We start from the raw sequence: 25,546 nt of genomic DNA, 5'->3' as shown, positions 1-25,546 counted from the left end.
TCTGGCTCCTGGCAGAAGCACCTATCAGGGGAGGCAGATGCAGCACCGCTTGAGTGGAGGGACCGCTCTGGGAAGAAGCCTGAGGCTCGAGTTGGGCTCAGCAGATCTGCTGCCAGCCTTGGATTGATAAAGTGCCTATTTGCACAGAGGACAGGAGCAGCTGCCTAAACTGTGGAATTTTCCAAGGGCTGCAGAACTTTAAAAGCCGAGTTTGAAGTCATGCAATCCTTTATTTAGCAAATATTTATCGGCACCTGCTGTGTGCCAGGTTCCGGCTGGGGCTGCAAAGGTGAAAAGAGGACAGTCCCAGTCCTCAGGTGCCTCACATCCAGGGGAAGAAATGGACAAAACCAAGATGAGATGCATGCAAGATCTCCTGGGCTGAGTGTTTTGTAGGGGTCTCCACCCACTACAGCGTAAGAGGCGGTGACAGTGGGAGTGGCCAGATAGCGGTGCTGGTCATCACTGTTGCTATAAGGAACAATAAACTGCAGCATATAGGAAGGACACAGCTTTGTTTCAGGTGCACAGTACTGGCCACAATCCAGGACCACCACCAAGGAGGTGACAACTGAGCTGTTCTGGAAACACAGGGTGGTGGAGTAGGGGTGTGAGGACTCTTCTGACAAGGAAAATGATGGGAGAAGGCGTGAGGGTTAAGTGTGTGTGTGTGTGTGTGTGTGTGTGTGTGTGTGTGTGTGTGTGTTGAGACTGGCACATTACAGGATCTTTCTGCAGGAGGGCAGAGGCTGGCCTGGCAGAGCTGGGACGAGGTAAGAAATACTAACAGCCTCTCTGGAGGAGAGGGAGAGACATTGAGCAACAAATCAGAGATAGGGTCTTAAGATCTCCATGGCACGGGGCCAGTTCAGCTGTGTGCATGCATGTTCTTGTATGTGGAGGCGGGGTGGCGAGTGAGCAAGGTTGGAGCTAAAACCATGAAGGTTCCCATGGTGTAGCTAAGAGGGCAAACAGAGGAGTGGGAACAGATGTGTGAGAAGAAATAAATGTGTGGATCCATGCTGAGTCTGAACCCTGTGCTTGCTTTAGGGGCCTGTGGGCCATGACAGTTGAGTTGAGAAATGTCCAGGATGAACCATTATCACCCCATCGAGGGGGTTACATTGCTGAGATGGCAGTGATGTGAGAAGGCTAAGGGACACATTTAGGAGGACACAACTCAAATGCAGTCCATTGCTTTCCACAAGGCTGTTGTGTTCCTGTGGCAGTTTGTCTGGGGGTGGTTGTTTGGGCTCCCAGTTTCAGACTATACAGTGCATCTTAGTAGCGGAGCCAGGTTCAGGAGTAGCAGTGGGAGCTCCTCACATCCTGGGAGATCACACAGCAAAGTAGGGCTGGAAGCAGGGTGGGGCTATAACCTTCAAATGAATGCACTTGGTAACCTGCCTTCTCCAGCCAAGGCTCACCTCATCCCAGAAGTCCCACAGCCTACCAAAACAGTGCCACCAGCTGGGGACTGAAATTTCAAACACACAAACCTATACGGGACAGTTCACAATGGAACCATGACAGGTGGTCATTGGCAAAGGTTAGTATTTTCAGCAGATGTGCTGGGATAGTTGGACACCCAGCTCTATGAGTGGAGGTGTGTGCAAAAGAGTCGAGTCCTTACCTTACACTATACAACAGCAGTCTCAAAGAAAGCCACAAACCTAGGCCAAGAGATGAGACAGAAAGTTTTAGCAAAGATGCACCGGAAAATCTTCATTAGGTTTTCAGTAGATTCGATGCAATTCTACACTGGTTTCTGGGCTGTGATACCCAAAGCACATACAATGTGAGACAAGAAAATAACTTGGACATCATCTAATTAAAACTGATGTGCATCAAAGAGTTATCAGGAGCATGAAAAGACAACCCACCAAACTGGTAAAGGGTTTCCCACCAAACTGGTAAAGGGTTTCCTGTTTTTTATTTGCTTTTTTTTTTTTTTTTTTTTTTGAGACAGGGTTTCTCTGTGTAGTCCTGGCTGTCCTAGAACTCACTCTGCAGACTAGATCAAGCCTCAGACTTGGAGATCCACCTGTCTCTGCCTCCCAAATACTGGGATTAAAGGCACGTGTCACCAAGATCCAGCTGCAAAAGGGTTTTTGAATCATGTGTCTGATAAGGAATTAGTCTCCAGGTTATGGAGAAAACACCTTCACTTTCTACAAGAAAAATACAAATAACCCATTTCCAAAATGGGCAGTGGCTGGAGTGTGGGTCAGCAGCAGAGCCCCTGCCTTGTGTGTCGGGGTATCTAGGTTCAGCTCTCATCACTCAGAAGAAAAGAAAGAGAAAAAAAAAAAAACAATGCTAAAGACGTTCCACCAATGAAGGTATAATTACCTGATAAGAGAACGTGCTTATTAAGAAAATGAAAAAGTGGAGCTCAAACTGACAGTGAGGTCCTCATAGCCTCAAGGATGGATGGTGTTTTAAAGTGTAGAAGATAGAGAATAAGAAGTGTTGGGAGGAGACACAGATAGCAGACACGTGCATACCGTGATGACAATACAGGAAGGCACTCCCCTCTTTCAGATGGTTTCTCAATAAGTAAAAACATAGAAATCCTGCATTTCATTGTTGTTCAAATGGTCCCTCTGGGTTTGACATAATGGTTGCCATCTGGATCCAGATCACCTTGATCTGCAGCATGAGGTTCCTTGGCTTGTGGGCCTATTAGCCTTCCCTCCTGGAGAGACTGGAGAGAATCAGGAGCCTTCATGATATTCTCATGAGATCTCTCAACTCCCCAGGTATTTGTCTTTGTTTCTTTTCTGTTGCTATGATAAAAAAATACCCTGACTAGTGTATTGTGAACACTGTTGTGTGCCGCAAGATGGAGTCCCATACAGCTCCATCTCATGTCACCAACCTACTGGCCTGTGAAGCCAGTTAGAGGACCAGACCCAGAAGTTCACTGTGAGACTCCAAGACTGGCAATATCCAGAACAAGCTGATGCAGAGACAGGACGATTTGTGGAGACTTGTAGGGATATGGGGGCAGAATGTTCTGGAACAGGTTTCATGGCTTTTCTTATACACTTATACAAGCCACTCAAAAAAAAAAAAATACCCTGACTGAACCAACTTAAGATAGAGAGGATTTGTTTGGCTCACAATTCCAGGGTATAGTCCATTACTGTGGGGAAATCAAGATGGCAGAAACTTGAAGCAGCTAGTCACATTATATCTGGAGTCAAAAGCAAGAAAACAATGAATTAATTGTCAGTGTTGAGCTAGCTTTCCCTTTTTTATTCAGTCTAAGATCTCAAGCCTAGGGAATGTTGCTGCCTACAGCGAGCAAGTCCCCCCACACCAATTAACTTAATTAAGATTAAGATAATCCCTCACAGATGTTCTCAGAGGCCCTTCTCCTAGGTGATTCTAGACTCTGCCAACTTGACAAAATGAACCATCATGAAGAGGTAAAGCATTGAGTGAGGAGCTCTTCCACAGTGTAACTACCTGTAAGCTGCCCATGGGATTCTTCAGTGGTGTAGCTGCCTATAATCACCCATGTTCAATTAACACACTGGTTCACCAAGATGGAGTTGGATGGAATCCTTTCTTTGTTCTGTTGTTGGCCTCTATATTTGCAATTAGTAGACTTTTCTTAAATAGTCTCCCCAGGAAATGTCACAGGACACATAGCAATTCCACTCCTAGGTATCTATCCAAAGTAATTGGACATGGGAATTCAAACGTTGGTACACTGAGGTTCACAGGGCACAGGTGACAGGTACACTGTGACAGGCATATGGGTTTATAATGACCCATATATTGTCATTCATAATAGTCAGAAGAGTAATGACCCAATTGTCCATTAATGATTAACATATGAACAAAAATAACTGTGGCCTACATGTGCAGTAAAATATTATTCAGCCTGAAAAGGCATGAAATTTGAATATATGCTGTAATATGAGTGACCGATGTAGTCATGATACAAAATGAAATAAGCCAGACACAAAAGGACATCATACAATCTAGCTACCGTGGAGTTGGAAAAGGCAGATTTCATTGAGGCAGAAAGTGGAATTGAGGTTCCAGGGCCTGTGGAGCCAGGCGGCGGGGAGGGGGGTTGGGGATGTGGATGGGAATTGCTTGGTGAGTATAGTTTCTGTTTGGGATGATAGGTTCTGGAAATGGGTGGGGGTGATTTCTGGACAACTCTCTGAATGTGCTTAATGTATTAGATTTCACAACTAAATGCTTCAAAAGGGCAACATTATGTGAAGTAAAGAGGAAGACAGCAAACTTGAGCATGGAAGGCCCTTGCTCAGATCTGCTGACTCTCCCATCTGGAGCGCATCTCCAGCTTGGCTGTAGCTCGGAGCTGCTGTCCACTCTCTCCATGATTCCAGTTACCTCGGCTGTACTTGGCTTAATTCCTGCCCATTCCCAAGTATTTAGCTGATGTGGAGTTGCCCCTAAACTGAGGAAGAAGCCCTTACAGAAGGGATTCTCAACCTTCCTCATGTTTTGACCCTTTAATACAATTCCTCACCTTGTGGTAACCCCCAACCCTAAAATTACTTTCAGTGCTACTTCATAACTGTAATTTTGCTGCTGTTGAATTGTAATGTAAACATCTGATATGTGACCCCCAAAGGGGTTACACCCTACCTGTTGAGAATTGCTGCCTTATGGTATGCATCTATCCTCACCGGGTCTCAGGATCCCATCAGGGGATGGTGGGAAGCTCTGAAACTGGATTTTGCGCAGTCTCATTCCAAATGAGCAACAATACAGTATCCTCACAATGTGCTATCCCATTGCCTAGGTTGCTCAGTGGAAGCAACTGGAAGCCTATGGTGTTCATTTCCAAATACGGCAGCCAGCTTTGGAGAGAGGCACAGAAAAGCATCGAGAGAGTGTCAGCAACAGAAACCCTGTCCTAACATGGGCAAGGGCATGGGTATGGGCATGCTGGGGAAAGTCCCTTTGCGCAGAATTCTTAGCTGCAAGTGTTCAGCAAGCTCTCGGAGAATGCATTTAGGTGGTATGGGGGTGAGTTCCTTTCACAATATAGAAGCATCAAGGAACTTTCCAATCTCGAGGTTTAAAATGTAAATTTGTCTTCCCTGCTTTCGGCCCTGGTCATAAGCCTGGATCCTCCTGCTATTTAGAAGGGTTTGTTTCTGAGGATCGAAGAGAACATCATATCTCTTCAAGTCTTTGCCCCCAGAACCCACAACCAAAGCACCTCTTGGTTAAAAGAGTGAGGTCAAGTATCGGAAAGAAGATGGTTTCAGAGCAACCAGATAAGTCACCAGGTCTTCCATCAAAGCCACCATACTTTCTTCTTGCATCTTGAGTACTCCCTCACATGAAGCTAGGGATTCTTGCTCCCCAGTCCCTGTGAATGAGAAGCCACAGGTGTGAATGTTCTGGGAATGTTCAGGAAAGGTTCTGGAAACTTGCTACCCAGGACGAAAGGAACAGTGGTCACAGCATGGAGAGAAAAGAAGGTGCATGGAGTTTAGGCTCCAGATGCCTCACGGAGGGCCCAGGCAGGTAGCAAGCACCTCTAATGTTGTAGTTGTTCCTGCCTGGCATATGGGCTGTCACCTTCAAAAGGCTGACCTGAAAAGCCAGAGGCCAGCACATACATTCCACTTTCTGGTAGGCTCAGTATATATCAGGGAACCCAGTGTGTTTTCACAATCACAGGCACTCACTGGGGCCCAACAAATTTAGGATGTGTTGGGACACAGATATGAGGAAGTAACAGCAGATGGCTGGGCCTGAGCCCTGTGACCCCTTGAGTCCCTGTAGCCTTGACAGCCTAGTCCTCCTATCTGGGGAAGAGGTATAAAAGCCACACTTACTACTGAGAATGGTTTCAGGGTTGACAGAAGCAGAGCAGGCAATCCCCATGAGCCATGGCTATTTAACATGGGGAACAAATAAAGACTCAGCGGCTGGTGGAAAGCATGACAGATGGCAGTATGTATAACTCACTTGGAAAGATTTCTCACTCGAAGTCGTTACAGTATTCAAGTTTTTTTTTTTTATTTTGTGCTGATAAAGTGAACTTCATTTACCTAAAAAGAAAAGCCCAGATAGAAGATCAGCGTTTCCCCTTGTCCCCCTCCCACAAAGAAAAAGTCCAACCTATCACCTCAGTGCTATGCACATGGGGACATCCTTTCCTACAGAGTCAGGAAGATGCCCGGTGCCATCTTTTTTCCTGCAGAGATACCTGGGATATTCACCCCAGAAAGTCTTGGGCTTTTCCCAGGATGTTTTGGAATTTCTCCTTCCCCACAGGGAATCCTACTGTCTCTTCAGCTCATGAGAGTGACAACAGGCTAGAACCTGTGTCCAGAGAGGCAGGAAGTAGTGGTGGGTACCCCGTCTGTGTGGAAAGTAAGGAAGAGGGTTCTCTCACTGCCTCCCTCCACACCAGGCACACAGTTGGCATTCCTGTGGGCCGGCAGCGTGCCCAGCTCCAGGCCACCACAAAGCATCCCCCCACCTCTGATCTGCCATCAGCAGCTGTTTCTGACAGGTGTCCCGCTCTCTACTGCAGATGGTGACCAAAATGGGCCCGTTGGCAGGCAGCACATGGTGCCGCCCCCTGCACACTGACACACGGATCAGCCTGCACTGTTTGGAGGTACCTTGCCTCTGGCTGCAGATGCAGCAGGCTCCTCTCAGAACCCCACAGGTTTCTGGGACCACACCCCCCACACACACACACACATCAGCCTGGGACCCTTCAGCAACTGGAAGACTGTGAATCTAGTGGATCCTTGTTCCAGACAGGTCCGACTCACCCTCCTTCATGGTAGTGGAACTGTGTGTGACTCTTTGCTTGTGCATTTGATACAGCATAAGACTGGATTCCCATAGCTCCCCAGGTATCTATCATTGGCCTTGGCCCAATGAGACTACAAAGGTTGAGCTGCAGGGACCCCAGGGCTCCAGATGTAGGGGCTGGGTCACTCTTGGCTCTTTCTGTTTTCCCAAGTGGGGTCCATGTACATGAGGCACACAAGACTTCTGGGAGCTGCTCCCCTGATGAGTGGTAATCTGGTCTCTGGTGAAATAACAAGATACGGCTATGTCCACAGCTTATATAGGGATCCAGGAGGAGAAGGGCAAGTCTGGAGGGAAGGCGGCTGCCCTTCTGATGTCCTCTTTCCTGCTGCCCGCCTGAACCTTAAGGAGAAAGATGTCTCTGGGCATCGCCAGGGCTCAGCTTTTCTGCCCACAGTCCTACAGGGGCCCCTCCTGCCCCGTGTTTGGGCTGTTCATTCCAAACACTGAGCTAGCCAAGGCCGCCAGATGAGAGTGACATCTGGCTGAGACCACGGCCAAGTCTCTGCTGCTCTGTCCCTGGCAGGCAAGAGCTATGTTCCCAGTGCCAGATTCTCAAAGAGGAGATGGGAGGGGCGTAAGGGGGGCAGAATAAAGCTCCGTGCTCCTTGCCCAGGCATTTTTCGTCTTTCCTCCATGATACTTCAGTAGCCTCTTTGATTTTGTTGGAATCTAGATAGTTAAGGAGTAAAATGCACCCTCCAGAGTGCTGGGGATGGTGGGAGTGGGAGGAAGGAGCCGGGGGTGCACACACCACATAGGCATGCACATGTACTGTGGACCACAAAGCACAGAGGATGATGGGAGCTGTTCACTGAGGGTGCCCACTACAAAGACCCTCTGTAGTGAGGCACCTGGAATGACCTGAATAGGACCTGAATGACACAATAGGAACCTGCACTGCCTCCTGCTTTCCCAGTACAAGGTCAGTCTCTCCTTCCTGTAACTCTCTGTGGAGTGACAGTCTGGTGCCTATAAGCCAGGCTGGAGCTAGCAAGAGGAATCATCCCCCGTGTCCAGTAGGACAGGGGGAGATAGTGTCTCCATGCAGAGGGACTTAAAGAAAGTCTAATACTGATGGCCCAGTGTAGTCTCCAGTGGTCATGGCAGCTTGTTAGCTGTGTGACTCTGGGCAAGTTACTGAACCTCTCCAAGTTTGTGTTATTCATGTGGGAAATAAGAATAATAGCCACTTGTAGTGTTTTGTGAGCTTAAGTACCTCTGAGGGGAATATTGTCATTTTGGAAGTGAACAAAGTCAAGTGTGGAAAGGTTAAGGGACTTGACCAGGGTCCTGTAAGTAGATAAGGTACTATCAGCTTTCAGTCCTCTGAGGGCTAGGGCAGCATGGCTTAAGGCACCTGGACCCCCCTCCTGAGCACTCCCTCAAGCATAAATGACAGTGTTGTCTTTTCATATGTGAGCCATGCCCCCCATTTCTCGGCTTCTTATTTGACTTCTCTGAGGTGTTCAGGGATTTTCTTTCTCTCTGTAAAAGCCATAGTTCAGGCTACTTCCCTGCCACCCCAGTGTACCAGGAAGTTCATGGACTGGAGAAATTTTGAGGACTCCTGATGGGACTGGACTAGCATCTAACCTTGCTGGAGTTTATGATTTGGGTGTGTGTCCTTGAACAGAAGACAAAAAAAGACTCCCATATTTCAAAGAGCAGAGAACGATGGAGAACCCTGGGCCTTCACACTTAGGATTCATCAGCTCCCTGTATCTACAGTCAGGTGTTGGGGACCCAGTTTACCACAGTAATGTCAATCAACAAGACCAGCTTAAGGTGATGGATAGACAGGCAAAGGCAGGTAGTGGCTGGAGCTCGCCAGTGTGAATGGGACTGTGATAAGGCTCAGTTAAGCATGAAGTAAGCAGGGCAGTGGACAGTAGAGAGCCAGGGCCTTTTCAGCTCAGCATTTAGTCTCCTCAATCCAGCCCCAGTTTGCTGATTCTCAGAAGCCCAGGATGTGGGGGTTTCAGGAGGTGTAAACAGAGATAGTCCTTCCAGGCCAAGTCCAGCTTCTCTCTCACACTCTATGTTCTGTGACATCCAGTATTTGTGTGGATGAAGTAGAGCACTTGGGCAGGTGTCCCCAGAGCACCACTAATCTGGATGACGCATGGGAATCAGGTCACTGGTTTAGGTGGGACAAAGCTGACGATAGTCAGGCTCTTGATTCTCCCACCTGCTCTGGGCATAATTCATTTCTCATGATTCCCCTGGTGTGGTCCGTGGGCTCAGAAAGACCATAGCATCAGGGGGCTGTCTGAAGACTGAAGCCAAAACTAAATTCTTCAAAGGAATGATTTAATTTCTTTGGGGGGAGGGTTAGCCCTGAGATCTCGGAAAGCTTCTCACCTCCCTCTACAGGAGAGAAAGCCAGGCCTCAAGGTCAGATGCCCAAGGTTATGTGGTTTGGCCAAGCTCAGGCTGGTTCAAAAGCAGCCTCTATCCACTTGAGAGCTGCCGGGGGATTTTTGACACCTACAGATACACAGCATCTCTGAAACACATCATGCCTTAGCAAGAACTCTAATGAACATGGATTTTATTGTCTTAGCTGGAAGGCATACCAATTATATGCAAATGCAAATGATGTAATTAGCTTCTGTTCTAGCTTTCTTCTCTGAAGGGGTTTCCAGATCTTCTGAGCACTGAAGAAAATAACAATTGTGTTTTGGCAAAGAACACTCATTGCCTCTTTTCAGTTCTCACCCCAATACATACTTCCTTCCTGCCTCCCTCCATTCCAAACTCCCTCCTTCCTTTTTTCCCCTTTCCTCCTCTCAAAAAATTTAAATTAAGATTAAAAATTTTAAGACACCTAGAGACTAGGCAGATGGCTCTGTCAGTAAAGGTTCTTGCCATGCAGGAAAGAAGACCTTAGTTTTATCCCCAGAGCCACATTAAAAAAAAAAAAAATCCACAGGCATAGTGGCACAGTTTTATAACACCAGCATGGGGAGGTGAAGACAGGAAGATCCATGGGATTCATTGGCCTGCCTGCTCAACCTTCTAGGTGAGCTCTGGTTTTAGCGAGACGTCTGTCTCAAAACTGAGACAATAGAGGAAAATGGCTGACACCAACCACAAGTCTGCATAGAACAGGCACAGGAAAACATTAAAATGCCCATGTATGCACAAAAAAAAATGGAAAAATAAGTAAAAGTAAATCCCCTATACTTCATTACTGAGAAGCCTAGGCAGCCTGCATGGAGGCCTGTGCATCCGACCACTACACATGCATTCCAGATCTTCTAGTGATGCCTGTATGGGGGGTGGAGGGAGCTGTGCTATTGTCTAAACCATAAAGCAGCAGCCATAGCCTCACATCCAGTCCTACAGTCAAGTGGCCCTGCTCTGCACGTTCACACTGGGGACTGCACGTTCACACCGGGGGCCGCACATTCACAGGGGCATCACATGCCCATGCTGTTGGCTTCCTCAGCTTTCCGAGAGACTGACGAAGCTGCCATTCTCTTGCTTTCTCGTCATCTACATTCTTAGCCACGTGAGGTCGGAAGCTCAGCCACAGCAGCTATACATCTTAAATGTGTTTTCTCTCATCGCTCACATATTAATTGACAGTCCTATTTTTAGTTTCCTTGGGTAATGATTTAAAGGCCCAAGCATTTCATTCTGGGCCCTGGCCAGTGCAGTGTGAAGTTATTCAGATCACAGCTCATGGGGGAATGTCTGCGTGCAAGCTGGCCAGGCTGTTGTGATGGGCAGATGGACCCTCGCCCAGGGCAGAGGAAGTCTCAAGGGAGGTTTTAATTCCTTAATACTGAAACAAGCACAATTTTTTTATCTTAATCAGTGAATAAAAAAAAACAATTAAGGGGCCAAGTCTCATTTTTATTTTAGTGTGGCATAAGAGAATTTTAAGGAGTTGCAATTGCTTTTCACACACATTGCGACTGAAAGTTGATTCTGTGTGTTTCAGATGATTCTGCCAGCAGTTCTGCAGATAGGGAGTTGTAGCACTATTAAATACAACACTTAGCACCACCTCTGGGCAGGGGTGTATGTGCACTATATCCTGCCTGATTTTCTCTGGATTGGGCTTTCACTGTGTTCTGTATCTGCTATACAGAAATGTCCACTTGAAATTGCTGCACAGAACTTCTAATGGGGGCTGCATTCCTTCAGAGCACAGGGCGCTTTAACCTGTGGCTGTGCTAAGCAACACTGTGACTCTTAACAAAGGAGAAATTTACTGATAACAATGTACAGCCTTTATAAACATGTAATGTGTGTTTTGATAGCTTATGGGAATATGTGATTAATTTCCACTCAAAAGTTCTTCTGTATTTCTTAATTTAATCTCTAACCCACATCCATTAAAAAACAAGTTTCTAAGTTTCTGGGACTATAACCTGGTCAAGTCTGGTTCCCAGTCACCATGAGTAATATCTGAAGAAGGGCAGAGAAAAATGTTTCCTGAATTAAACCAAAGTGCCTGTGTGTACATGTGTGTGTGTATGTGTGTGTGTGTGTGTGTGTGTGTGTGTGTGTGTGTGTGTGTGTGCATGCACGTGGCAGATAAATGCATACATACAGATATTATGCACAATAGGAACATTGTATTGTAGGTATAGAAGGAGAGAGCTCAGTAAGACCATACTAGAGTCTTATGGCCGGATGTTATGCATGGATATCAACATACAACTTTGGAATATACCTAGTGCTGTCAAAATGACAACAGTGAAAGCCAACCAATTAGTTAAGAAATGGAAAAAAGCCAGGTATGGTAGTGCACATCTTTAATCCCAGCAGAGGCAGGTTGATTTCTGAGTTCAAGTCCAGCCTAGTCTACAGTGAATTCTAGGACAGGCAAAGTTACACAGAGAAACACTGTCTTGAGAAAAAGAAAGGAAGGAAGAAAAGGAGAGAGGGAGGGAAGGAGGAAGGAGCTGAAGAGATGCACAAGGACCTGAGTTTGATCCCCAGAACCCACATTAAAAAATGCTAGACATGATGATGACATTTGTAATACCAGTGAAAGGAGGATCCCTAGGTCTTTCTGGCTTGTCAGCCTAGATGCTTGGTATGTTCCAGACCAATAAGAAAATCCTGTCTCTTAATTTTTTTTAAAAAAAATTGAAAATAGCCTGGAGATTGACACCCAAGACTGTCCTCTGACTTCCACATGCATGTGCACACAGACATATGTGCACCTGTACACACCCATGCACCCGCACACAAATATTTGAGTAGACACCTCACCTAAGAAGGTATACAGAGGGCAACTAGTAAAACTAGGATGTGTCCAAAATTGTTAAAATCAAAACTAAAGCTAACTTGGTGTTCACTGTATTCTAATTAGAATGAATACATTAGCAATTCTTACAGTTCTCAGGGCAAGCATGAGAGCCAGGGTCCTCCTCAAACATTTTAGATGGGCAGTCCAACTAGTAAAAACAGTTGGGAAACTTTTACCCAGTTGAATATACATTGACATCACGTGACTCAGCAGGCTTACCCCCCACATTTCTACCCACGAGAAATATGACTTTCTTTCTCAAATACTCGTGGCAACATTTTTTTTTGTAATAACCTCCCAGACTGGAGAGAACAAAAATTGGCAAGCAACCTGAAGACACAGATGCCTAAAGAGGCACTGTTTGGGGTCAAAAAACAACATTCCAGAAGGGCAATGCTTTAGCATGCTCTGGGCTTTTGAATTGGAGATATCCGAAGGTATGGATGCTGCCTCAGAAGCAAGGACTTTCTAACCTTCTTTTGTCCCCACCCCAGGCACCCAGGGAGGGGCTGTCTCTGAAGTTCCCTCACCAGAGGGAGGAAAGTTCTTGCAAAAGAAATGTCATTCTCTTAAGCCCCCTTCCTAGGAATCTCATCAAAGAGCAGGAAAGATTAGCCACTGGCAAAGAGACTCAAAGTCCCCAGCCCAGACAGACTTTGATCTGTTCTTCTGAGGGTGCCTCTGAGAGGTCACCCAAAGACTTTATCTCAGTCAGAAGTTAACTTTGTTCAAGGTGCAATTCTATCCCTTGCCATGCTCTAACCTGCCTCCCCTCAGGAGAGGAACTTTTCCCCAGGCCATTGTGTGCTTTCTGGGCCCAATCCTCTCTCCTAAACATCACTTATTAGCCTTCTAAAGTAGCCAATGCCCAAATTCCAGCTCCATTTTCCTCTAGGAAGAGAGACTCTCAACTTCCACCTTGTTGCCCTTCTTTGAGTTTCTGTCTTGCAATACTTCTATGAGCTTGCATATGTGGATGGAACCTATTCACCTTCCTTTCCTGGTGCAATGCTTGGTGTCCGTGGAGGGGAGCTTCCCTTTGACCCTACAGCTGAAAAAAGAGCAGGAGAAATGGTAGAGTTGGAAACTACTCTAGCATGGACAGAACTCGTGCTGTAACACATAAATAGAAACATCACAGAGGTAGGAGGCTCATGGCTTCTAAACACTTAGGAAGAGACCAGTCAGGGCCACATGGAGAAGGGTCACAGTTGAAGAGTGTTACCAAAATAAATGATATAGTTTCATTGTGGAGTGACCCGATTTTAGAGTTCTCAGATTATGTATTAACTACCTTTTTCATTGCTGTGGCCATGTGACCAAATACCTGACAAGAAGCCACTTAAAGAAGGAGGGGTTTGTTCTGGCTTCAGTTCCAGGAGTATAGTACCCATGGTCCACCACAATGGGGGAGGAAGCCAGGCAAATAAGATCAGGAGGCAGCTGATAACACTACATCCAAAATCATGTATACATTAGTGAACAGGAAGTGTGGGCTAAACTCAAGGCCCAGTGAGCTACTTCCTCCAGTCAGGCTCCACCTCCTAAAGGTTTCACAGCCTTCCCAAAGGAAACCTCCAGCTGGGGTCCAAGTGTTCAAACATTTCACTTTCAGACCACAACACATAACTTCAAATGTTCATTTTTCAGAAGACATTTATGAAACAAAGAAACATTGAAGTAGGACCTAGTAAGCAGACTTTAACCTGACTATTGTAAACAGCCAAAATAAGCTGAAAATAAACTGACAGAAATCAAGTCTGAAGAGTTAAAGGAAAATATGGAAACAATAGCTCATCAAAAGTAATATCAATAAAGAGATGGTGGTGGCTCACCCCTTTAATCCTAACACTCAAGAGGCAGAGGCAGGCAGATCTCTGTATGTTTGAGACCAGCCTGGGCTACAGGGTGAAATCTAAGACAGCAAAAGTGATGTATTGAGACCCTGTCTCAAAAGTAAAGAGAAAAATAATAAAATGAAGAACCAAGTCAACATTTTGGAAGTAAGCAGAACCAGGTGAAGAATCCATGCTTCAACCTCCAATGAAAAACTTTTCTAGAGGGAGAGGCTGAGATGACAGGAGAAGAGCTCAAAGACAAATTAATGGAGAATTCCTAGTCCAAGACTCAAAAAAAAAAAAAAGCAAGAACAGACAAAAGATGGTTGCACTATCTAAAAATAGCCAGCTTCCTATCACCATGACAAAATACCAGAGAGATTCAAGGGGAAATACTGCAGGTTTATTTTTTCAGTTGGGCTTGGTTGGTCTATTGCTTTGGGACTCTGGCACATGGCGTCCAAGAAGGAAAAAAATAAAAGAAAGAGGCTTGAGTCACAGTCACTCTTTCCATGGTAATCTGTCAATGGCCTAAGCTCCTCCCAATCTTTCCCATCTTCTAAAGGTTCTACCAGGTCCATAGCCCTCTAGACTGAGGGTCAGGTCTTCAACATAAGATCTTTTGAAGAATATTCAAGATGTAAACTAGAGCAATACTAACTGCTGAATCGTGAGCTCTAGGGCTCTGGAAGACATGAATCGGGTTTAAGAGGGTTTCTCCATATTTTACTGTCCATTTAGCACTTGGGGAAACAAAGACCTATATGGGTAGCAGCAAAGAATCTTTAACTGTACTGTGACCCGAGAGCCCCCTCACTTTACTGCTGAAACTTCTGAGCCCCGGGGAAGCCCCCAAGGCCTGTAAATAGCCAGCATAGTCGGCTACTCCATACTGACAAACTGGGCATGACACAGTGTTCAGAAAAGCTTTGCTGAACACAGCACTCTGAACTCTGGCAACGGCCATGTTGCTTTGAGTCCTTTTTCTATTCTGTCTCTTGGGATGAAGGATGTTTCCTTTTAATGAAATCTGCATTTCATCCCCAAGGTGAAAACCTGTGTCCTTGGCTCTTCTGAGAAAATGAGAAGTGGTTTCTTTTGTATGATGAATGCTAGGGACACACAAAAACAGAGGTTGTTCTTAATTGACTGCAGATCCGGGAAAGCATATCATAACCCCTAAAGATACATAAAGCAGGAGGGGGAGAGGGATGAGAGAGAGAAAGACAGAGAAAGACAGAGAGAGGGGGATTCTCACACACCTGAAAGCCACAAAAGGAAACTTGACTCAAGGATGAAGTCATTTGAATTTCTTGTGATGACCAGCAGATGTCAATGGCAAGAATCCAGAGAAATCTTCAATCCATGATCCCATAGTTGGCACAAGGGGTTTGAGGTGAGATGCACAGCCCGTAACACCCCAGCCATCCAACTCTGAGCCTTGTCCTCTGGTACCCAGTGGGGAGGCCACTCCTTTCAGGCCCCAGGGTTTGGACTGTAGTGAAGGGGCTTGCACCATCTTGATCCCCCAGGAAGATTTGGCATTTGGAAGTTGTGGGGAGATACAACATTGGAAAACATGAGAGGGCTACTCTCTTCCTCTGGGTCCCCGCTTTTCAGACCTCTGCAGACCTTGCTTCAGACAAGCCGGAGAACCTCAGAAGTACCTGCCACCTTCACCTAAGTTCAGGTGGCCCCTTTGCTCCTGTGGCATGCTCCTTTGTGCCACTGTGTTGTAGAGAGGTGGGAGAATGTAGGGCAGAGCTGAGTACTGGGGTAGACAGTAGAAATGGACTGCCAGACCTCCCACTCCTGGGCCAGTCTCCTCTGCTCTCCCAGGCCTTCTCTCCTGGAGCTCCCGGGCCAACTCGTTTCCTGTCTGTCCTTGACAGCCTTCCTCTCCCTCCAGACCTTCTAGAATATAGCAAATACATGAGCCCCCCCCCCAACACAGACACTTTCTTGCCTTTGATCATTACATTCTCCTTGTCCAGGGAGACCCTTCATGCCATCAGGGCTTCCCTATCCAAATCTAATTCTATGGCACATCCTCCAACATGGATGACCCTCTCTCACCGCCACACCCCCAAAGGATATTCTTTGCATCTTAGACATTTGGAACCTTCTCTCTACCTCAAGATAGATATCCATGTCATGGGACTCTGAACTGATCCACAGGTCAGATCACCCAGGGGACAAGGTGGGGCCTTTGATGCTATGGGAGCCATCCTGGGCAGAATTATGGACCTGCCCCAGCCAGCTCTCAGATCTCTGCCACTCTGTTTTGCCACACTTTAATAAGTGATACTTTTGGTCCTACCCTCATCATATGGTCTGATGCCTTCCTAAACCACAAGCTTTTGGAACACAGAGGACTTTGTCTTTCTTGGTACTACATTCTACACCTAGAACAACATCTGTGACAGTAACTTGAGGCTCTGTAGTTACAGACAACTCTGAGGGCCCACAAGCCCAGTCCATCAATTATCCCACTGTGACCACACCCATAACTACTGCAGCCATTATGCAGGCAGATAAGTGGTGCTGGAGAGGTAAAAGCTAATTTACAGAGAGGTCGAGGCCACTCCTGTCTTCCCAGTGCTTTCAACAGCGCTCCAGCCAGGGAAGACTAAAGTGGAGGGAAGATACTCTGTCTGAGAGAACTGTTCCCCAATGTCTTCACCCAGGCCCCTAGCAGGAAGTGCTAGTCACTGCTAGTCACTGTGGCAAAAGAGGAAAGGGACAAAGCAGCCCCTGCTGCTTCAAGATTCCATAGCTTGACTCTCAGTGCATTGGTCAATACAAGTATCATGGGCAGCCTGAGTTCAGGGATAAGGGGTAAGGAGTTTGGAAGACCCATGCCACTGTCTGCCACACTCTTCCCCAAGGGCAGAGTTTCTCAGACTGTCAGTACCACATGGGCTCCTACAGGTTATTTCTCTGTGTATGCATGAGCATGTGTGTGCAGACATACATGTGGAAGCCAGAGGACAACCATGAGTATCACTTCTTGGGTTTCTTGGGTTCCATCCACTTTGAGTGTGTGGCTGGCTAGCCAGGGAGCCCCAGGGATCCATGTGTCTTACCTCCTCCTTGCCTGCATTGACAGTGTGGACCACTACAAGGGACTTCTTCATGTGGGTTCAGGGATCACACTCAAGACCTCATGCTTATGTGGTAGGTGCTTTGCCAACTGAGCTATCCCATCCCCTGCCCCACCCATGAGCATTTTAAATGCAGGTTCCAATTGAGTAGGTCTGGCAGAGGCACAAATGTAGGTTTTGAGCAAGCCGTGGCGGTAGTCCACACAATGCTTCAGCTCCTCACTGGCTAAGTGAGCAGATGCGGTCCTCACATCCTCCCCTTCTCTCTGTGCAGAGATGGAGCTCAGTCCATAGTGTCTGCTGCTTTGCTTTGCAAGCCAGGGAGATCAGAAGGCTTTGGGAGTCGCCTCAAGGGTGCAGATGATAGAGGAATGGTCATAAAAGCTATTTAACTGTGTGGCAGAACTGCAGATCTGGGGAAGGGCACCCCACAAGAATGCAGCATGTTCTCTGAAGGCAAATCCGCTGGTGATTTGCACAGATGGGTCTTAGATTTAAGACAGAATTAGATGTAGATGTCACCCCCTTTTCTGCTTTCTCTATTGAGGGATCAAAAGACAGAGAAGGGTCAGCTCACGCTAACTCAGCCTTGTCAGGATATCAGCAGTCTCTTGTCATTGTCTGTGGTCTTGGGGACCTGTTTTTCTTGCATGTGCCATGGCAATTGCTTGACTCATGGGTCCAGTGCCACCCTTCTGGTGTATTCCCTGTTCTTGCAAAGCAGTCACCCTCCTGTGAGGTAAGCAAGCCTCCTCTCTAACTGGTTGGCCTTCCTGCTCTGTGCCACACTGTACACAGACATGCAGACCCTGCTGCTGGACTCAGAATAGACAGTGCCTGCTTTTCTTGTTTCTAATAGTTTAGCTGAAAAGACATTCCAACTGCTTCAGAACCTTCAAACATTCTTTTCTCTTTTATGTGTGGCATGTACATGCAATCTTATGTGTGCATATGTGTAGGGGCCCAAATTTGACATAGGGTGCCCTTTTCAATCACTCTCTACTTTATTCATTGAAATAAAGTCTCCCAATTGAATCCAGAATTTGCCACTCAGATATTCTCTCTAGCTATTTTGCCCCAGGATCCCCCATCTCTTTCTCCCTTGTGCTAGCATTACAGGATCTAGGATCAGAACTGTGGTCCACATGTTAATTTGGTAAGTGCTTTTATTCACCAGTTGCTCTCCCAATTCTGGTCCTTGGATATTTTGATATGTGGTATTCTGGTCACTTGGAAGTCTCCTGGAGACTAATACCATTGACTGGATCATTGACTTTGCTTAAGCGTGTGTGTGTGTGTGTGTGTGTGTGTGTGTGTGTGTGTGTGTGTGTGTGTCTCGTGTGTATGTGTGTATATGTGTCTTTCTCCCTCTCTCTCTCTCTTCTCTCTCTCTCTCTCTCTCTCTCTCTCCTCTGTGTGTGTGTGTGTGTGTGTGTGTGTGTGTGTGTGTGTGTGTGTGTGTGTAGGACACACCATAGCACAGAATTCAGTAGAAGTGGATCTGAAAGAAAGTGATCTCTAGGTTCAGCGGGGAAAGGAGGAGGATAGGCACCAGTCAGGTAGTGTACTTGGTACAAGCTCCCTGCACCACTAGAGGGCAGACTGAGGAGCTGAGTCCCCCACCTCCCTCTTGTCCTGCTAAGGTAGAGAGGTCAGCCTCCTAGAAATCAGACAGCAATTTCCTATGGACACAGGATCACTCATTGAACTTCTGTCCTAGAAAGCTGATTTCATACTGTTAAAATGTTTATGTGATCACTGATTAAATACATATCTACCTTTTACAAATAATAACATAAAAATTTAACACTTAAGTCTAAATTCTTTTGGTCAGTAGAGATGGGGTTTGGATCTAACTTCAGTTACCGAAGGGTGAGGAAGTTTGCATTCCAGGTACCCCCTCTCTCTTCTCTGGTGCCTCTCCTCAGAGCCAGTGCATCTGCTTCTCCTCATAAGTGCCTCAGACTCTGATCAGGATTAGGGTCATCTGTTTAGGACATGCCTGTCAGTGATTGGATGCGCCTGCACATTTGAGGTCAGTGCTAGCTCTGGGGCTGGACATATTTTTAGCTGGGCCTGCTACTCCTCCACACGGCCTGAGCTGAGGACTCTGGCCTGCTTTCCTGGGGATGGAGGAACGGGTGGTTTCCATGCCATGCACCAAGTAAACTCATACTTGGGGAATGTCAGTGACAAGTGATGAGCTTGTAGAACAGCTGCAGTAAGCAGAGCAAGCATATATGTGTATTTGTTAATTTTATTAAAAGGCAGGCCTTGAAGGTCAGATGGACCTACCGTGATGCTGCTGTGTACTTCCTTGCATCTGTGGTGCTCACAGGTGTGGCTGGTGCTGAGGCTATCTGTCTGGGTCTGAGGTCACTGGGGTCTCAGAGAAGGCCTCCACTTCACTGTTGTCTGTGCATAGGGATCTATTCAGATACAGAAAAGGAGGGGGGTCAGTGGGGCTCCTTCAGGAGGGTGAGGGGTAGGCTGGCTTTCCTCCGGGGTGAAGACTTGGCAGGGCTGCACACTTTCTGTGTTGCCTTATACCCCTAGGAGAGCAGCGAACCTGGCACGGTCCCCACTGGACAAATAGGAAAGCTTTTTCCAGTGGGACCTGCAAGAGAAGGAAGGCCTGGGAGGCTTCCTGGGTCGCAGCAATAAGGAAGAGGGGAGGGTTGTAACAAAAGCAGGACCGATGCCTTCCTTTAGGGGACCTAGAATTGTCCGGAAACAGGTATCACCTGACTTTTTTTTTTTTTTTCATACAAGACAAGAAAGGTAGGGAAAGAAAGGAGAGGAGAGGAGGGGTAAGGGAGGGGAGGGGAGGGAAGGGAAGGGACGGAGCACAAAACACTTGCGCTTCTGAGACAGGGTTTCAGTGTCAGCGAGATGGACAATGGGAAGGGAGAGGTCCAGCCAGATGGCACCCTCCTCCTGAAGAACTAACTGGTCCTGGGCAGAGGCCCGTGGCCAAGAACCTGATAAACCAGGCTGGGGCTGCCTAAGAGTCAGGAACAGGGGTTTGTCCAGCACACGAGCCATATGCCTGGCATGTGGGAGCCAACCTCCTCAGTCTTCCTGCCCAGGGCCCATTTCAATGCCAAGAGGTGGCTAGAAGGGTCTGAAAGAAGAGCCAGTCTCCTAGGGTGGGTGGGGTTCAGGAAAAGGAGGTGGCCTGCAGTCTGTCTCACGATAGTTTCCTATGGCTTCCAAGAGGTTTTATGAGTGAAGCTCCTGCCATCTTGTGGCTGAAACTGGTACTGCCTGAACCCCAGTCGAGCTGCTTTCTCCCTGTTCCACAGCACTGTCCAGCTGCCGTAGGTGGGAAGAGTAGCCTGTGAGGACAGGAGGGTTCAGAGAGTCCTCTCTTCACAGTCTCAACAAGCTTTCGGAGGGCCCCGAATTTGGGATGGCCACTCATTCATACAAGAACTGTCATTTGTGAAAAAGAGGATATGAGTAGGCATATCTGCCCATAAAAAAGGGCAGTGTAGGAGGAGCCAGGCCCGGTCCATCTTCCCAAGAGCAGACCCAGCCAGAGGCAAAGAACAGACACAGGGGTGACCTGGGAAGGGGGAAGGGAGCAGAAGACCCCCCAATCCCATCCCCGTTGATCATAATGTGTCAGTATAGTTGAGGTCAAAACAGGGGTCCCCTTCCCAGAGCACGGGGCCCATATAGACAGGGAGGCTCAAGGGAGGGTCAAACGGTCTCTAAGCCAATGCCTCCACAGTGAAAGTGCAGCTCTCTCCGAGGGCAAAGATGTGTGCATTTCTGAGTGGAGACTAGGAAGGTGTGAATGCCACTCACTTAGGCCTTTGACTCAAGTGTGGAGATATAGTCACAGAAGGCAGAGCTGTCACCATCACAGAGATCTGAATCCCTTCACTTACCCTGGGCCAAGAATGTCGAACTCTGAACTTGGCTTTTTCTTTCTGCAAGCTCTCTGCCCCCTGAAGCAGGTAGTATGTTCATGGCTCGGGACTGCTCTTTACTGTAGTATTCCATCCTTACCACCACTCTGTGTCTCAGAGCCAGCTGCTCGTCCAGACGCTGGTGATGGTTTGATGACCTGTTACCACCGCATACCAAGGGCACTGGCCCATCGTCCTTGCAGTGAGGTCACCCCTGACCAATGTAACCATGCCAGCAGCTGCTGACCCAAGTGCTAATCCTCCTGAGGCTCTCTTTCTCTGAAAACTCCGGTACCAGAAAGTGAGCTAGGTGGGGTTCTACCATGAAATGGAGAACTTTCAAGGTACTCCAGAGATGGAGTTTATAGAGGGAATGGGGTGCTCACAGACTTCTTTGCAGGGCAGTTAGAGCAGAGGCCTGGAAAAACACTAGGGTCTGGCATATGGAGTCATCACTGAACCACAGGAACTTATTGCCATGAGACCTCAATTGCCCAAGACAAAAGACTCTCAGAGGTGGCCAGGAGGAACTGTGGCAGTCACTGGTGAGCTCTCTGAAGGTACCTTTTCCCTTCCCAATGACTATACCTTGGAAATCTCCACCTTTCTTTGTGTCAGCCACTTGATTCCACTTTGGTTTCTCCCATGAGTGGGACAGAAGGTGAGTGGGTGCTGGTCCTAGAACCTGGGCAGTGTGGTTTCCAGGCCACCCAGGCATGTCAGGAATTGAGGCAATGATGTCACACATACTTTTTATATGGTTTATATGCTTTTCTTTGGTGGCTGCTGGCAGGTAAAAATTAACACATGAAGTCTTTGCCCAGAGTCTAGCATATAGTAACTCTCAATAATTGCTAGTTCTTTTTTTTTTTTTAAAGCTTTAGTGGGTTAGAATGTTTCCTTGTTCTCATTTCTAACTCCTACAAAAACAAACAAAACAAAAAACCTAGCTGCCTCTGTGTTGTGTGGTCCAGCTGCATGCCTTGACAAGGACACTTGCCCTTGCTCTCCACTTGGGCTGAATGTGGTGAATCTGCCTCCTAGTTAAGAGGACTGAGCAGAAAAGGCCGGAAGCAGTGGGTGGCACTGAGAGCAGAGGTGGGATCCACTGACTGACAGGTGTGAGGGTTCATCTCAGACAGATCAGCGGTAGCCTGGCCAGCACGCTCATCAACGCACAGGCTCGGCTGCTCGGGGCTCATCACTGAGAGTGGGTTTCTAATGCCTTGTACTCCAGTACTGCAGGGCAACTGGCAACAAGACAGAATAGGAACACAGCTGAAATCCAAAAGGGAAAAAGGCAGAGCTGCAATCCACAGGGAGTAATGTCTGTTTCCTAATCTGTCTTCTGCCCCAAATAGCTCTGCTCTCCTCCCCACCTCCACTTGTGTTGACGTGTTTCCTGCCTGGGGAAGCAGATGCTACCAAGACTTAACTGGGTCACAGAGGGCTATGGTGGGCTGATTCAGGCCCACAGACTGTGTCCTCCTCTGAATAGGACCTCCAGGTTCCTGTCTCAGAGCTCAGAGCACAGACTCCAGGAAGCATAGAGTGTTCCCCTCTGTGAGAAGTGGGAGTGGGTGGAGCCTGTCCCTGAGCTGGGGACACAGCTCCAGGCTTACCTGTCTTTCTGGTCCTCCTGGAAAACCAGGGAGTCTCAGGGTCCTGCTGTTATCCTGGAGGAGGTTTGGAGCTGCCTTCCAAAAGCAGGGCTCCTGTCAGTTATGGAGCCATGGGTAGAACATAAATTGAACAAACAAAACATTTGACCATGGGCTCTAAAGCAGGTCAGGGCACTCACTGCCATGCCTGACAGCTTAAGTCCAATCATCAGAGTCCCCAAGGTAGAAAGAGAACACTAACATTCCCAAGTTGTCCTCTGGCTTGCACACATGTACTATGGCCTGCAATGTGCACATGCATACACGTAATAAAAAGAAAATATTTTAAACTCTGATTTACACTCAATTCACACCAAGGCAGATTGATAAGTACGCACATAGAACTGTCTACCAGGGAAAGGTAGAACCAGAGCATGACCTAAGCCATGTGTCCCCCTGCCGGTCATGCTCCCTCATTCTCAGGAGTCCTGTGTCCAGCACTAGGTCCTGAGGTCTCTCCCTCTCTCTCCACAGGTTCTTACAAAGCATGGCTTTGGCCCCATCACCACTGATGTCCGAGAGGGACAGGAGTTCTACTATGCTGAAGACTACCACCAACAATACCTGAGCAAGAATCCGGATGGCTACTGTGGCCTTGGAGGCACTGGGGTGTCCTGCCCAATGGGCGTTAAAAAATAATTTCTCCCCATGATGCTGGCCCTGGAGGTTCCCGAAAACCATGATTGCTGGATGGAGTGGCACCGTTGTGACTCACATCAGTCAATTTCAAAAGCACGCACACACCACACGGGCATTTACATGATCTGTTTGTGATTGGGGTTTGATTTACAGGAAGTGCTATGACAAGCTGATGAATTGTAATTTGTCTTCTGAGTCCGGGTGGGGGTAGAACATGACATTTCAGTGGATCATTTGGGATCTAAATGGAGATAATGAATGCCTTGTGTTCATCTGCTTGGGCTCGAAGGGATGCTAAAGGTTCTGAAGCAGGGAGATGGTTGGGAGGGCACAGGGTACTGGGACTCCTTGGTCTGTGCAGACATACCTCACCCACTCCCCTGCCCTCAGGTGCCTGATTCATTAATGCCTGCAGGCTCCATGAATCATTTGCTAAAACACTTTGTTCTGCCGACCCTAGATGTGTGTAAGGGCTTTCTCTCCCTCCTCCATCCCCTCTCTGTGTGGAGAAAAGACATGAGTGACCTTAATGAATTCTAACATTCTGCTTACAGCTATGAAAAAGCTTGTTCTAATAAAAAATCTGTAGTTTGGTAGTAGCAACTGCCTGCTGCATGTCTGTCTTTCCTTGTTCAGGAAGGATATTTGAAATATTGCAAAGCCAAATTCAGAGCTTTGGAAGAAAACAACAACAACAACAACAAACCCTCCTGATTATTTTCCCCTAAATGGGAAATAATATTATGTTTTTTGACAAGTGTGCTCACCTCTGGGTGTCTGTGGCTTTAGTAACAAATAGTTGTTTTCAAGGAGCCTGTCACATGTCAAGGACAGTTGTACTTAGAGCAGACCCCTTCAGTCTTTGACCTTGAAGAGAAGAACGTTTTCGTTTTCTTTGAGACAAGAAACCATAACCATGTAAACAAATGAATGGGTTAGATAACATCAGGTCTTGATGCAGGGTGGTGATACGCTGGCTCTGGGGGCTGTATAGCTGTGTGCAGGGTCATCTCAGCTAGATGAGTTAACCACAGCCCCCATAATGCGCGCACACACACACACACACACACACACACACACACACACACACACGCACACGCACACACACACCCATCAGATGGAACAACCAACAGCTGTCAGTTCCTCACCCTGTATGCTTCAGCTAATAGAAAGGTTTCTAAGCAGAAGGACTAGAAGTAGAAGCGGACAGAGCTGGATTGGACAGACTGAAAGGCCAGTGGGACTTGAGTTTGTGGAACGGTGTCCTTCGGGGAGCTGTGCAAGGTGGGCAGGGCTGGCTCAGGGAGGATCATTGAGAAACCTGAGAATGGGTACACTGAATAGCAGCACTAGGAAGTTCTGACTCCTCTCTCGCTTTTAGCTTGGACACAGTGAGCAGGATGTTATTGGCCTGCGAGGGCACAGATCTGGACTGGGGATGGCTGCATGTTCCTGGCTTACTCCACTGTAGAGATGTGGAGTAAGGCAGCTTAGGGGAAGATCTTCAGTTTGGAAGGTATCTGAGATTGGCAAACTTGGGAATGCCATAGCCAGATGCCATGGAACCAGCTGAGATCATGTGGGAGAGAATGAAGGTGGAGGAGTCTGAGAACTGGAGGCCTCTAGTGATGCCCAGAGATGTCTGGTCAAAGGAGAAACAGAAGACCTTGGAAAGTGATGCTTGAGGCTGGCTGTGTAGGAAAGATGTCCCCCAGGGAGAAGGCACAGGGCCCTCTAAGATTTCCAAGGGAGCAGTCCTTGAACCGTTCCCTAGGCCTTTCACAGAAGAAACTGGGGGTTTGCCAAGATGACCCTACTCTGGGCACATGAACCTAGTCCAGGAACCCTTACAGTTGCAGACTGCTGGTAAATTACACAAGGCCCATGGAGGAACACTGGATAGAATCACAAAGACAAGCGGGGTCTTGATTCAAGCCAGTCTCATGGGACCTGGGATATCTGACTCTTAATCTGAGATGTTTCCCCACTCCCAGGAGACACCAACACATCCACCATGAGTTTAGTTTGGTAAGCACCACACTGCATCTATCTTATTACATATATTGGCATGTCTTGTTCTCAAAACCCCACTGACTCAACTCAGTCTCTTCAACCTGACCTTCAGTCCACACTCTCCCTCCTCTTGTGCTTGACCCTTCATAAACAAACATAGAGTTCACATGTCCAACCATCTCCTTTATTGGATTCTAACATTCCTGGCCACTTTCTAGCTGCCCCCATCACCAAGGGACCTGCTACAATTGTTCTAACTCTTGCCATA

At 47.4% G+C, this 25,546-nt stretch overlaps 1 protein-coding gene across 1 annotated transcript in view; it reads left to right on the top strand.

The window, feature by feature from the left end:
- Msra (methionine sulfoxide reductase A) overlaps positions 1–23,868 on the top strand; it is a 328,455-nt gene extending 304,587 nt beyond the window's left edge. Inside the window, exon 6 of the mRNA XM_027390343.2 lies at positions 23,101–23,868. Coding sequence (XP_027246144.1) covers positions 23,101–23,265 — 165 coding nt within the window. The 3' untranslated portion in view covers positions 23,266–23,868. The remainder of the gene's footprint in view (positions 1–23,100) is intronic.
- Positions 23,869–25,546: the final 1,678 nt, after the last annotated feature.

The sequence above is a fragment of the Cricetulus griseus genome (genome assembly GCF_003668045.3).
Source record: "Cricetulus griseus strain 17A/GY chromosome 1 unlocalized genomic scaffold, alternate assembly CriGri-PICRH-1.0 chr1_1, whole genome shotgun sequence".
Taxonomy (NCBI): Eukaryota; Metazoa; Chordata; class Mammalia; order Rodentia; family Cricetidae; genus Cricetulus; species Cricetulus griseus.
The sequence above is the reverse complement of the archived record's forward strand: the minus strand, read 5'-3'. Positions and strand labels throughout refer to the sequence as shown.